The sequence below is a fragment of the Watersipora subatra genome, chromosome 9 (genome assembly GCF_963576615.1).
Source record: "Watersipora subatra chromosome 9, tzWatSuba1.1, whole genome shotgun sequence".
In the NCBI taxonomy this organism is placed as follows: Eukaryota; Metazoa; Bryozoa; class Gymnolaemata; order Cheilostomatida; family Watersiporidae; genus Watersipora; species Watersipora subatra.
The window spans coordinates 43,021,133-43,034,699 of NC_088716.1; the positions used below are offsets into that span (position 1 = coordinate 43,021,133).

A 13,567-nucleotide genomic window follows, 5' to 3' on the forward strand; every position below is an offset into this window, starting at 1 on the left:
TCTATTCTCTGTCGCTCGGCGTATTGTTTGCCAGTCTTAATTTTGATAAAAGTAAGGCTTGGCAAATTTTAATAGTGATTTTTGGCCAAACTAGTCTTTCTATTTGTGTATAATCCATTCAGATGAGTAAGGTTTAGGAATATGTCGACACTTTTCAAAGACTCGGTAATATATTTAAATAGGTTTATATGTGTTTTGTATCATTATTATACTTAAACGGCTCTACACAAAAATGGTTAAATCTTTTGATGAGATTTCGGTACAAGGGTTTGCGACCTTGTTGATGAATAATTTTCGTGAGTTGTGTGCACATGCATTTATCATAAAACTCTCAAACATTCACTCCGCTCGTTTGATCATGGGACTATTTTAATGCACTTCTAAAGTCATTATCACTCAATCTGTCATTATTTAATGCTAGCAATGAGTGATTCACTTATTGAAAACTAAAATCTTGCATTAATCAGTCAAATACTTAAAAAGAGAATATTTAAAAAAAGTCTCAAAGATTTTGTGCTTCATCGTTTGCTCAGAGCAATGTGAAAAATTAAAAACAAAGAATTAATATTACTTTAAGATTGCCAACTACTAATAATTAGCACTTTTAATTTTAGACAGCAATTTTCTTCTATGCTATTGGTTTGCATTCTTGGTTGAACATCAAAAGAATGTGGTACTTGAAAATTTAGCGAAAATCTTTAAACATGAAAAAATAACTCATTAAGTTGTAATTTGTTGGTCAACAGTTTCTGCTAAAAGTATCTGTATACATAAATGTGTATTTATAATTGTAATTTGTATACAAATGTACTCACGAAAAAAGTTAATACACAAACTAAAAGCAATTTCTAATAAATACTTTATTTACTGAACTGTCAAACATTATATTGTATTTACAATACTTCACACCCCTAGCCTCTTTGCCTTGGAGCTTTTTTGCAAAATAAAAAAGTGAGAAGCAATAAAAACTAGAATAATACTCTATACAATACTAAAAGTTAAAATGTGACAGATAACAAGACAAATAATTTCATTGCTTCGTTTTAACTACGATCAGGCTTTGGCAATTTTAAAATTAAAACATCGTGGCTGTCAGATCACCAAAAACAACAAACTAAATCTCAAAGGATAGAAAAAATAGCTGTAGGCCTAATATTAAACTGTGGTCCTAATATATTTTAAAATATCGTGTGAGTGGCCCTTTAAAGATGTTATATAACAAAACGAAGGCTTGAATAGCTAGTGGCACCTTTTCCTTACCACTAATTATAAAAAGCACAATGAGAAAGGCTTAGATAAATTTCAAAAAGCTATTATTAAGCACCTAAGGCTATTCTGATCCTATATTCTAGGCAATGCTGGTGGGTTTTCCTATCTTGTCACATATCCTTACAACACAGCTTTTCCCTTTTTCAAATATTTTGCACTGTTAGATTGTACAGGCTCTTTTCATTTCCTTTTGTCAGCCTAAGCTAAAATAATGGAAGATTAAATCTTAGAGACTGCTTCAGCCAAAGTGTAGAAAAACAAAATGGCACATAATCTAACCAGCATTGCACGAAAGCTAATTTTTGTTCAAATAAAAGCATAAAAATAACAGTTACTTAGAGTTGTATGTCGCTGTCTCATCATGTGCATCATAATAGCATATTCTTGTAGTGTTTGTACTAAACTCTCCGGAGAACCTGTTTATTAGGGAGCCACTACAACGATGAACTGTTGAGTCAATAAATATTTATACATGCTAGCAATTTTTGTTTACTGTTCTCATACCATGAGTTAATATTTTGTTAAAGCACGAATGGGCTGTAGTAATACAATTGGAATAATCATTATATGCACAAGTGTTTGTTGATGATTAGTTGTCATATGCTTTGAACAGTTATTATATTCACAACTTTAAAAAAGAGGAGTCAGGTTAGACTCAGGCTGAGATATGACAACTAGTGAAGTGTAACATGTGCACGAGCAATCCAGTCAGGATTGCGTGTGATGTCTGCTTAGCTTAATTACTGCAAGTAGATACTACCTGTATGTGTGTTTTTAAAAGCCTTGTACAAACTATGGCTCTGCACTCTTGGCTGGATATGTCAGAGTCTAGGGGCAAAGGAAGCTCAATAACTAGAGCCTGCCCAGTTGCACAGAGACACTTAAACCATAACTGTCACGAACAATTTTTATTGTATTTACTAGGTAAATCAGACACGCTGATTCCGATTTTGTACTCAAAATAAAGATTAGTCCACTAACCTTCAAAGTCATTTAGGTTTTTTTAAAGCGTTTCAATATCCGTTTCGAAAACAACACAATCGGCATTACAAGCTCCGCCCATAAATATGTGACGAAACCTAGCTTTTTCAGAAACGGAAGTTAAGAAAGTTTAGTCCGATTTAAAATAATAGAGATGGGTGTCTTAAAACCCATTATTATCTAAATCCAGCCTGTAAAATAATTGCAGTTTTTTATGAAAGGGATATAAACTATTTAAAATTGCTCGCAGCTTGTTACATGACGTTTAAATGGGCTGGACGCCGAGAAAAAGGAGCTCAAAAAGCGCGGTTTTATCACGAGCTAGCGTTGTTATCGCGCTTTTTAAATACGCAATGGTGAATAGCTTATCTACCTTTCAGAAAAGACTGATATTATTTTTAAAGCTGGATTTAGATATTAATAGATTTTAAAACACCCATCTCTATTATTCTAAATCGGTCTAAACATCTTTACGTAACTTCTGTTCCTAAAAAGCTAGGTTACGTCAAGTATTTATGGGCGGAGCTTGTTATGAGACCGATTGTTGTTTTCGAGACCGATATTAAAACGCTATAAAAATCCTTTATTATTCTGAAAGTTAGTGGCCTAATCTTTATTTTGATTACAAAATCGGAATCAGCATGTCTGATTTACCTAGTAAATACGATAAAAGTTGTTCGTGGCAGTTATGGTTTAAGGTTGGATTTCATTCCTGTCACCCCCAGAGACCTTATTTAGGAAGTGAACTACTGACATGTTTTTTACAAGTCAGGCTTTTAGTACCACAAGATCAAGGCTGCTCTCTAAAGCAGCAAAAAGTGTACAATAAAATTGAGGAAACCAGACAAAAACAGATGGCAAGAAAAGGCTGAAACAGGGTTGCATAGAAATCAGTGATAAAGTCTAAACAATAAGACAGTCATGGTCAAAGCAACTGACAAAAAAAGGAAGACAACTACATAGTTTTACAATCACGGCACAAAATTCAAAAATTAGGTGCCAACTTTACAATTCATTCAGTGCTTCATTGAATATATTGTAAATCAAGCATACACACGGAGAATATTGCACAAGATATGTATTTTATTTAAAGGTTGACTTGCAACAAAATTCGCATTGCAGTTATTTGATATCAAAAAATTTGCCATGTCTTACTCTGTTGTGTTGTAGGTGCAAAATATGTGGGAATGTGATTACAAGCTCTTACAACTAAAAACGAACAGTTGATCGCAGCCACACGAGACCGCCATAGTTTGGATTTTCTTTCCAAAACGGCTCAAATGTGACGTAGTTGTAGGAGATTGTTTCTGTTTACAGTTTCATGCAACCTTATTCGTCGAAATATTTTTACAGATTTACTTCACGCATTCAGTAAAACCATGTCTATTGTTCTTACACGTCTGTTTTATCGTCATTGTAATGCTGTCACTTTTAGCACTGATATCTTATAACTTACCGTAAAATTCATTTAATTTTTAACCTTACCTCGATGGAGTACATATCATTGTCTAATAATCAAGATGAGCCTGTTGGTCACCTGTGATAATAGAAAAGTGCTAAAAAATTATCTGCGAAGTATTGGGTCACATGATCAGATTACGACTTGACGATTAGATCAAGCCGAAACAAAACTGTAAAGTAGCGAGCATTTATATTTGATACGGGGTCTTTGGTAAAACCCAAAGAGTTTGCCATAAATTAGTGATAAGATAAGTTTTTTATTGAGATTTTTATTGGCCTTTCAATTCACGTGATGTTCATCAGTGACAAGACAATAACCATACTGTAATGACTACGTCAAAGAAATAAACAGATTCCAATCTACGGTGGCTTTTTGTTTTTGAGCTTTTAAGAGCTTGTAATCACATTTCCACATATTTGGCACCTACAACACAACAGAGTAAGACATAGTGAATCTTTTGATACCAAATAGCTGTAATGTGAATTTTGTTACAAGTCAACCTTTAAAGATTGTAATATTACCCATTTTTCAGTTCTTCTGATTACATCAGCTTGTTTTGATTGGCAACAGCTTCAACGCTAGTATCTTTTAAAGATATTAAGAAGTTTATAGGTTTAACTGAATCAGTCCAAAATGCTAAAAGTTTCAAGCGTTCACCAAGTGAAAAGTCTGGTTGCTGAGAGCTACAGCATACGTAGGTTAGCTTATTGTCTCAATTCATGGCCAAGGACCAAACAAATTTGTCTTTGCTTGTAAAAGTTGTTGCCAAACTTATTGTTACTCTTCCCCCAAGCTCACTCGCAGAGTGGGTACAAGAGTTCATAATAATCATTGGCTAAAACACATTTAGCTTTGCCAAGACTAATGAGAAATTAAGACAGTGTATGCTAAAGTAATTATGTCTCTAAAAGATGAAGTTCCACTTAAAAATGTTCCCTTTCAAAAGCAATGCATTTTATAGGCTCGTAGAAATCAACAAAAGCATCTAGGAATAACAAGGTGACACCTGTCATGTTTATTAATGATGTGAAAATACTGAATATTCTCACTCTTGGCACCGCAGCTGCTTAACCTTTCCACCTGACACTCAGTAACTCATAACAATAATGATGCAAGGGCAAGTTGTTATTTGGCTGTTGTCCAAGACTGTGACTTGAGAGCACCGCGTCTATTAGTGATAGCAAATATCTCCTCTGCGCATCTCAATTCAGTTAATTTGCTGACAGTAGATTGCTGTGAAATCTTCTGACTTGACCTTGGTCGAGCTGGAATTTTTTTACATCTCAGCAAGTTGAATATATCTTTGGTGTCCTTCTGTAATAAGTACAAATAATGCAATGATATCAAGTAAAAAATGTATAAGCTTTACATAAACAAGTACAGAAATGATGAAATTGAAGAGCAGGAAATGAGTCATAATCACTGCCGCTGAAGTAGATGAACTAGTGTGAAATCTTTGCCCAGCACTTAATTTAAGGCAACAAAACCCAGCAAAGCTAGAAAATCGGTGAAAATAAGTAATTACAATGGTATGACTTAAATACACTTGAAAGAAATTTGATAAAACTACTGTGAATTTTATGACTGCTTTAAAAATACTAAATATTAATGTAAAAGTTGAATATGAGTTAATTTTGCATTGAATATTCCTCAAAAATGACTGTGATTGAAGTATTGCTAATAATCAAGTTGTTATGAAGATGTGTAGCAGAGGTTGAGTCTGTAGTCTCAAAAATATGCAGCAACTCACCACATAAAATACATCTGTATGATTGGCTAGCTGTGTGTATAGGTTATAATAAATAGGTTAAATTGTCTCCAACCTCACAACTTATAAAATACTTGAGAGTGTTGAACTGATGGCAGCAATTAAGAGTTACAAACTTCAGTAAAAGTAAAGAAGTCAGCCTAGTTTTATAGTTATTCTTAAACCAAACAGGCCTGAATATGTTTCTAATCCCTTTCCGATCCCAAATATTTTTATCCTTCCCAAATTATATTACAAGTCAGCTTTCATGAATTTCCAAAGGTTTTCTCAGACAGTTATTTTCAGTTTTCTTTTAATCTCCGCAGGCTTCCTTGTTCGCTATGAATATTATGCTATACAATGAAAAGGCTTAAATGGAGCAAAAATAGCGAGTCATTTGAGAATACATCTATTTTTCTTAGCTATATATATGCCTCCGAACTTTTTAAAACCAGTTTTGACTAAAACTACTGTCTTGTGAAGATTAGCCATTTGAGTTAGTTACATGGCTTCTAAATTGGGAAAAGTTTTAAACAAATTATTTGCCATTATTCCATAAAACGTTTAATAGAAAGAACATGAATTGTGGTCTTCAAAGCATTTGTAATCTTAGTTACACACTTGTGTGTTTTTGCTATCTCTGGTTGGTCTGAACCTCAAACTGGGAATAACTGACAGGTTTAAAACCCACTTCTAACCCTAAATATAGGAAAGATAATAAGCAAAACTGTGTGGCTTAGTTGACAGCATTCTTACCGCAATTGAGAAAAAGATACAAACTTTTTAAATGCGCTACAGTATACAGAAGGAAAATTGACAAAAACAGAAAGTTTTGTTTTGTGCAAAAAGAAGGTTTTTTAATGATGTTATATACTAACATACATTGATGCTACTGAGCATTATTGTTCTCCTGGATCAAAGAATCTGAGGTAATCACGCTTTCAATGATTTCAGACAAAACTTGTTAACACGTAAAAACTCAGAACATAAAAAGTAACAAGAGTTTTGAACCATAATGTGATCAACTGAGTGCATCGTGTCTCATCATATACATCTCTACATGTATATACATATTGAGCTATCTAAGGCTTTCGTGTTTGGGTTGTTTTCGAACGCTATCATTTTTTAGATGCCAATACTTGCTAAACAACTGCCAACGCTGATCAAAAATAGATTCTTAATTGGAGTTTTGATCCAACTTCTGGTATATAATGTATAATCAGGCCCTTTGTTTATCTACACTGTACGAGCATACAATATAAAACTCTGATGATCGTGTAATTTTGCTTGATATTATCACGCCGAACAAACAACATTGAAGTACTTCATAAAAGTTTGTTACGTGCTGGGCTCGAACATGTGACATTCAACTGAAAATACCAAAAACTTTGAGCTGTGCTAATCCAACTGCCACTAGAATCCCTAGAATAATATATGGTTTAATAGGAGAGGTGTTCTATGTGATTAAAAAACTATCGCTCGAGAGAACGGTTATAAGAGCACACTGTAAGAGCTCTACACATTGTCTTCAGTTTGTTATACACTCGCATGCTAGTTACACACATGTGAAAAAATTGGTCAACTCCATATGATTTGGGGCTCAATTGGCAACCTTCATACTTTTGCTTTTCATATGCGTACATGTAAATGTGCCAAAGTATCTGAGTAAAAACTCAAAAATAGGCCTTCCGGTGCATTAACGGCACGTGCCCTCAATGAAAGGCTTGTTGACATGAATGCAGTCCAGCAATTTATTCTAGCAAGTAACTTAAATGCTGAAGAGCTACTCATAAAAAGATTGCGCAATAACTTGTAAAACAATTTTGCGATAAACAAACCTTTCGGTTCCCAATTCTCACTTTCGCTCTGTGCTAGAGGGTCAAGCATCCATGTTTGTTACATTGACAGTAATTTGAGTTTTTACAGCCTCATAATGCATATGGAAAGAATATCAAAACTTTACGCCATCAAAGTATTTAAATTTTATGTTGTGGAAACTTAGTCAACTTACAGATTTTACCAGAGCAATCGACTGCTATAAAACTGTAAAGCACTCTGATGATCTGATTAAAAAGGTATTTTTCCAATCAAAAGGTATTTTTAAAGGTGCCTTTAACACAAGGGCTTCTTTCCTTTAACAATCATCTGAAATACAACTCAGCTTTGTATTAATCAAAGACAACAATTTATAAACACCTGTGCCCGAGAGTTGTTGTTTACAACTGTCCTTTGCTACAGGTGTGCAATTGTTACTGCAGACTAATCTAAATAACATTGCTGCCAGGCGCATTCCGCTATTTATAGCCTACTTATATATGTATGTATACAAGATGTAATCATTATGCTTTGAATCTTTTAGACATATCTTTTCTATTTCTGTCTGATGACCTTGACAAGATCCTTTAGCAATAGAACTTGACAAGAAATCTTGAACACTCATTAAAAACCTAAACTCATTAAGGTTAAAGGTTAAATCAATGGCTAGACTATTGATAGACTATAGACCAATTGGCTAGACTATGCTATTTTGAATGGGTTTACTAAAAACCAAACACAGAGAATTCGCATAGAATTCTAAAGTTTCAACTGAGTCAACAATGCACGAAAGTGGCTATTTTTCTGAGAGTCTAAAGATTTTAAGATGTAGGCTCATAATAGTTAGCTATAAAGTTTAATTCTAGACAACCATGCAAGTGAGAGCTTACAAACACAATGTCAAAGCTAAAACGCTTGTTGCATAGTATCAATGTTACCGTTGCAGTCTCGAGTGCAGTGAGATATTATCAGGTTTGCTAATAAAGAACAGAAAATAATTTTGTGCGAAACTATTCTGAAATGCTGGATGGCGAATGATTTGCACAAGTGTTAAGGTGTTGGACTGCCAGGCTTAATGTTGGTAGTTTTAACTCAGTTTTATTCTTTATTCCAACTTTTAATCGCTCTTGTTATAGTAAATAAAATAATAAATGTTTTGAGTAGTTGTTAAATCTCAATGTTTAGGAAACTCACCCTAAAGTTGTCATTGAAGATGAAATAGATAGTGGGTGTTGAGAAAGCATTTGTTGTCACCAACAGGTATAAGACGAAATCAACAGTTTCATAGTCAATATAGAGAGTTCCCTTTAGTGAGCCATATCGTATAACAAATGGTATCCAAGTTAACAAGGTCAAGGCTGCATCTACTGCCAGCATTGTCTGCAACTGTAAATTACCACAAACATGTAAACACAACATCGCGGCTCAATATTTTTAACTAGCGGTGCTAGCTAGTGTCATCCACCTTCAACATTGGCTAGAAATAAGGTGGTTATGCTTGATTGAGCTGAATCTGCCAACTTCATGATTGGCCTCTACAGCCTGTGTTATCAATTATTGTGTACATGCTAGCTGAAAGCATTAAAATACCAAAAACATCTCTGTTCAAATTCATGTTGTTTTTCAACATCTTATTTTTAAATTTTTTGACTGTTGAGCACAAATTTATAATTTCAAATGCTTGTAAATTTCATGAAATTCTTGTCATAGGCAAAGGTAAAAATAAAACTTTTAAAAATGGCAAATATATAGTCATTAAATATGAGCATTGAAAATAAATCATTAGACAGTTTGGTTTGTAAACCAAGTTAAAGTTTCTTTTGCAAAGACAAAGTCTACATTCAGTCTATTAAATAACATGTAGATGAAAACTTCTTTCGATACACTTACCATATTTGAGGAATTAAACAGCATTTGAAACAGCATGAAACTGTTTTAAAACATAAATTTTCAATTGGAGTTTTCCTTTAAATTCTGATGTATATGTAACTAGGCCCTTTGTTTGTCTACACTGTACAGGCATATACTTATAAAACTCTTGTGGTCGTAAAATCTTGTTTAATTATACGACCACTAAAATTTTGAAACAGCATGAAACTGTTTCAAATGTAGTACAGGAACTGTTGCTATGGTAATTTTTGTGTCACTATCATTGACTGGCTGTATAGCCAAACTTGGTGACTGCAGCCTAGCCTGCAAACTTTACTGGTTCAGCTACAGTTTTATTGATTTCACATAAACTAGAGAAAGTGAGGGTAGTAAACTACAGCTCCCTTTACTAATGTAAAATATCTTACTACACACTTATAAATGTTTATAATCTATTCTGAGATCATCTATGTTAAAGGATTTTTACGTTATATGGGCAGTAAAATACAATAAAATTGGCTAATCCGTTCAATTTACGTAAAAAGGTTGCATAGATTATAGAGGTGTTTTCTGTGCTTCATGCAGCTAAAAATATTGTACATTTACTTACCTTTTTAACTTGCTTGTATCTGTGGTTAGACGAGTGTAATTGAAGTTGGCTGTTAGTACGGAAATACAATTTAGCAAAGACTGCGGAGTAGCAGATGACTATGATGACAGTTGGAATGATGAACTTAATTAAAGTTATATAGTTATAATCAAAGTGTCCTGTAAAACTGCTCGTGACTGCTATAACCCATATTACACAGGCTACCAGGATTTTATGGGTTTTGGTGTAACGATACACAGACAACGGGAAGTAGATGATGAAAGCTCTTTCAATGCTGATGGAGGCGCTACACAAAGGACTAGCATACCACAAGTTGACTCGTGTCCACACGCCTGAAGAATCAAAGGACCAAACGCATTTATTGAAATATAAAGAAGCCATTATAACGTTAGAGACAGTCATGAGGGCGAGAAGTAAATCGGTAAGAGCCATGTTTATGAGTTGTATTTTAACTTCCTTGGTTATTCTTCTTCCGAATCCAATAATGATTACTGTTGAAATGTTGAGAAATGTTCCCAAAGCTCCCATAAATAGCAGAGAAGATAAAAAGGCTATGCTAATATTGTTCATTTTGTTATCCACGGGTAAATCCTCTGTGTCATTGATCGCTGAACTGTTCTGTAAAGCACTCCGGCTGGAAGTGTTAGTAGACTCTCGTACACATCCGTGGAGTATAAAAAGAGCTACTCTCAGCTCCATCATGGTAGCAGCTAGCAATAATCCAGAGCTCTTACGGATCAATAAGTTTTCACTTTGATACTGTGACAAGTGTATTCAGCCCAGTGCATTAAATAGTCAGTCAGTTGGAACACAGCCAATGTCATTCATTCTTTTACTGCTAGGAGAAGATAACTTTTCTACTTGAAGTGAATTAAAGCAGCTTACCGAGCTATGTAAATAAGAGTCTACCATTTTAATTTGCTGAAACTGATTTAATAAAAGTAAATAAATAATAATATAATAATAATATAACAACTAGAAATTCAGCCTGTTTTACAGCCCACGACCAAAGAGATATTGGAAAAAAAGAAATGGTACTGATGGTTGAGAAATGCAATATTAGCAGTCAAATGGCACTGCAGTGCAATTGGATAACTGCAATGGTAGCTGTAATGAAAGGAACAGATTATATGTTTATATCTCTCCCTCTGCAATAGAAGAAATGCAATATTGGCCAATATTAAAAGTAAAATGCACTGATATTATTAGAATAACCAATATTATTAATATAGTAATAATATAAAACCAATGCACAATTTTGTTGACATTTCAAAACGTCATAGCTAGCAGCATCAAGAAGTTGTGATATTTATATGGATTTTTCAAAAATCTGTACTACGTAGTCATTGTTCTGTAGTCATCCAAACTTATAATTAAGTATTGTAATAACCTCATGAGGATCATTAGAAAAACAATCATCGTCATTTCCTTTACTTACACTGCGTTGGACATCAGTTAGAATACCAAAGTACTCAAAGTGTCTAAAATATCAGTTACTTTGAAATCGGCAAAAATGAAATGATTTCAGTACTCCTACGTAAATTACATAAACCTTCGGTAATTCGACAATGCTATAGACTGGTGAAATTTGCACGTTATTTTTCTGTGAAATGCGCACGACTTAATCGTTTTATTATCTGTCGTTCGGCGTTTCAATTTCCGGTCTTAACTTGTATTAAGCCAAGCTTGACAAGCGTTATCGCCAAATTTTGCAAATTTCAGCTAAAATAATTTGTCTATTTGTGTATAATCCGTTCAGATGGGTAAGTTTTAAGAGAATTTCGGCAATTTACAAAGACTTGGTAACGTATTTAAATAGGCTTATATGTGTTTTGTATCGTTATTATACTTTAACGACTTTACAAAACGATGGTCAAATTTGTTGATGAGATTTCGAGACAAGGATTCGTCTCATTGTTGATGAATAATTTTCGTAAGTTGTGTGCACATGCATTTATCATAAAAATTCTCAAACTTCGCATCCGCCCGTTTGGTCATGGGATAATAATTAATATAAATAAAATAATCATACTATACTAGCAGCACGCCCGGTGTTACTTGGAATTTCAACTTTCAATGACTTTTTCAACACAAATTGCTGATTCTTTTGTAACAACAATCCATAAGCGCATTCATTGATGACTTTTTGAAGTATTTAATCAGATATATCGTGCTGAATTTATAAGTAAGACCAAAGTTCTAAAATGGCCAGTTGAGCCCGACATCGTTTGGAGTGCACTTACTCTTTTGCATTACATAAGTTGTAAATAACTCATGGATCACTGGCATTATGTTTTTTAAACTCTCATCACTTGAAAGTCTGTTAACATAAAAAAACATCTGCTTTTATGATATTGAACATCACACTTATGATACTAAACATCACTCTTATGATACTAAACATCACTCTTATGATACTAAACATCACTCTTATGATACGAGACATCACTTTTATGATACTAAACATCACACTTATCATACTAAAAATCACTCTTATGATACTAAGCATCACTTTTGTGACACTAAACATCAGTCTTATGGTACGAAACATCACACTTATGATACTAAACATCACTCTTATGATACGAGACATCACTTTCATGACACTAAACATCACACTTATGATACTAAACATCATTCTTATGATACTAAACATCACTCTTATGATACTAGACATCACTCTTATGATACTAAACATCACTCTTATGGTACTAAACATTGCACTTATGATACTAAAAATCACTCTTATGATACTAAACATCACTCTTATGGTACTAAACATCCCTCTTATGATACTAGATATCCCTCTTATGATACTAAACATCACTTTTATGATACTAAGCATCACTTTTGTGGCACTAAACATCAGTCTTATGGTATGAAACATCACACTTATGATACTAAACATCACTCTTATGATACGAGACATCACTTTCATGACACTAAACATCACACTTATGATACTAAACATCATTCTTATGATACTAAACATCACTCTTATGATACTAGACATCACACTTATGATACTAAACATCACTCTTATGATACTAAACATCACTCTTACGGTACTAAACATCACTCTTATGATACTAAACATCACTCTTACGGTACTAAACATCACTCTTATGATACTAAACATCACTTTTGTCATACTAAACATCACTCTTATGATTTTTCAACTTTGGACTATGGTTGAGTAGAACGAGTGGGGCAAGTAGTAAAGGGTCACAAGTTTGCGATTTATACAAAGGAACTTTTCATCAAGCACTGATTACTGCATGTATCATTTATTCTGTGCAACGGGTTCAAACAAAGTTACAAGATGGAAATATAATAAAATAGCTTAAAAAGCATTTCCATTTAGTTGCAACTTATGAAAGCTTTTAATATTCGTGTACCATTCGCAATTTAGGCTCTATATATTGCATAGGTCAAAACGAAGTGACGCATATACAAGTACCGGTGTGTTGGATGGTAACAGAAATTGTTTCAGAAGCTGATAAATTTGTTTTCAAGACTCACTTATAACTGATAGATTTTATATATTTACAATTTTAAAATTATGCTCATACTATTTCTGCAATTAATCATGCATTTGCGCTTATACATGTATTTTTGCTTCATATTTTTTCTATGTAGGCCTACTTGTTTTAGAGACATGCACAATTTTTAGCACCAGATTTGCAAATATCTAAATATTATACGGTTGTTTATTAAATATTAGTTTTATTAGTATTATAAGACAGCAAATGAATGACTGGACTGATATATAATGATGCAGTGTCATGTCCAGTGTGTTGATGCAGATAGGGTG

General features: G+C 33.5%; 1 protein-coding gene across 1 annotated transcript; it reads right to left on the minus strand.

The window, feature by feature from the left end:
• Nucleotides 1-4,837: 4,837 nt before the first annotated feature.
• Nucleotides 4,838-10,455, minus strand: LOC137405095 (histamine H2 receptor-like). The gene is made up of 3 exons (XM_068091320.1): nt 9,754-10,455; nt 8,469-8,660; nt 4,838-5,026 (listed from the first exon to the last, which is right to left on the minus strand). Exons 1-3 carry the CDS (start codon nt 10,453-10,455, stop codon nt 4,838-4,840), a joined length of 1,083 nt encoding a protein of 360 aa, XP_067947421.1.
• Between the last annotated feature and the right edge of the window lie 3,112 nt (nt 10,456-13,567).

Excerpts from the sequence above, each read along its gene's own strand:
- LOC137405095 (XM_068091320.1), bottom strand. The coding sequence starts at position 10,455 with ATGATGGAGCTGAGAGTAGCTCTTTTTATACTCCACGGATGTGTACGA. Across the intron at positions 8,661-9,753 it reads GATACAAGCAAGTTAAAAAG|TTGCAGACAATGCTGGCAGT; the intron begins GTAAGTAAATGT and ends GGTAATTTACAG. Across the intron at positions 5,027-8,468 it reads TCTTCAATGACAACTTTAGG|AAGGACACCAAAGATATATT; the intron begins GTGAGTTTCCTA and ends TACTTATTACAG.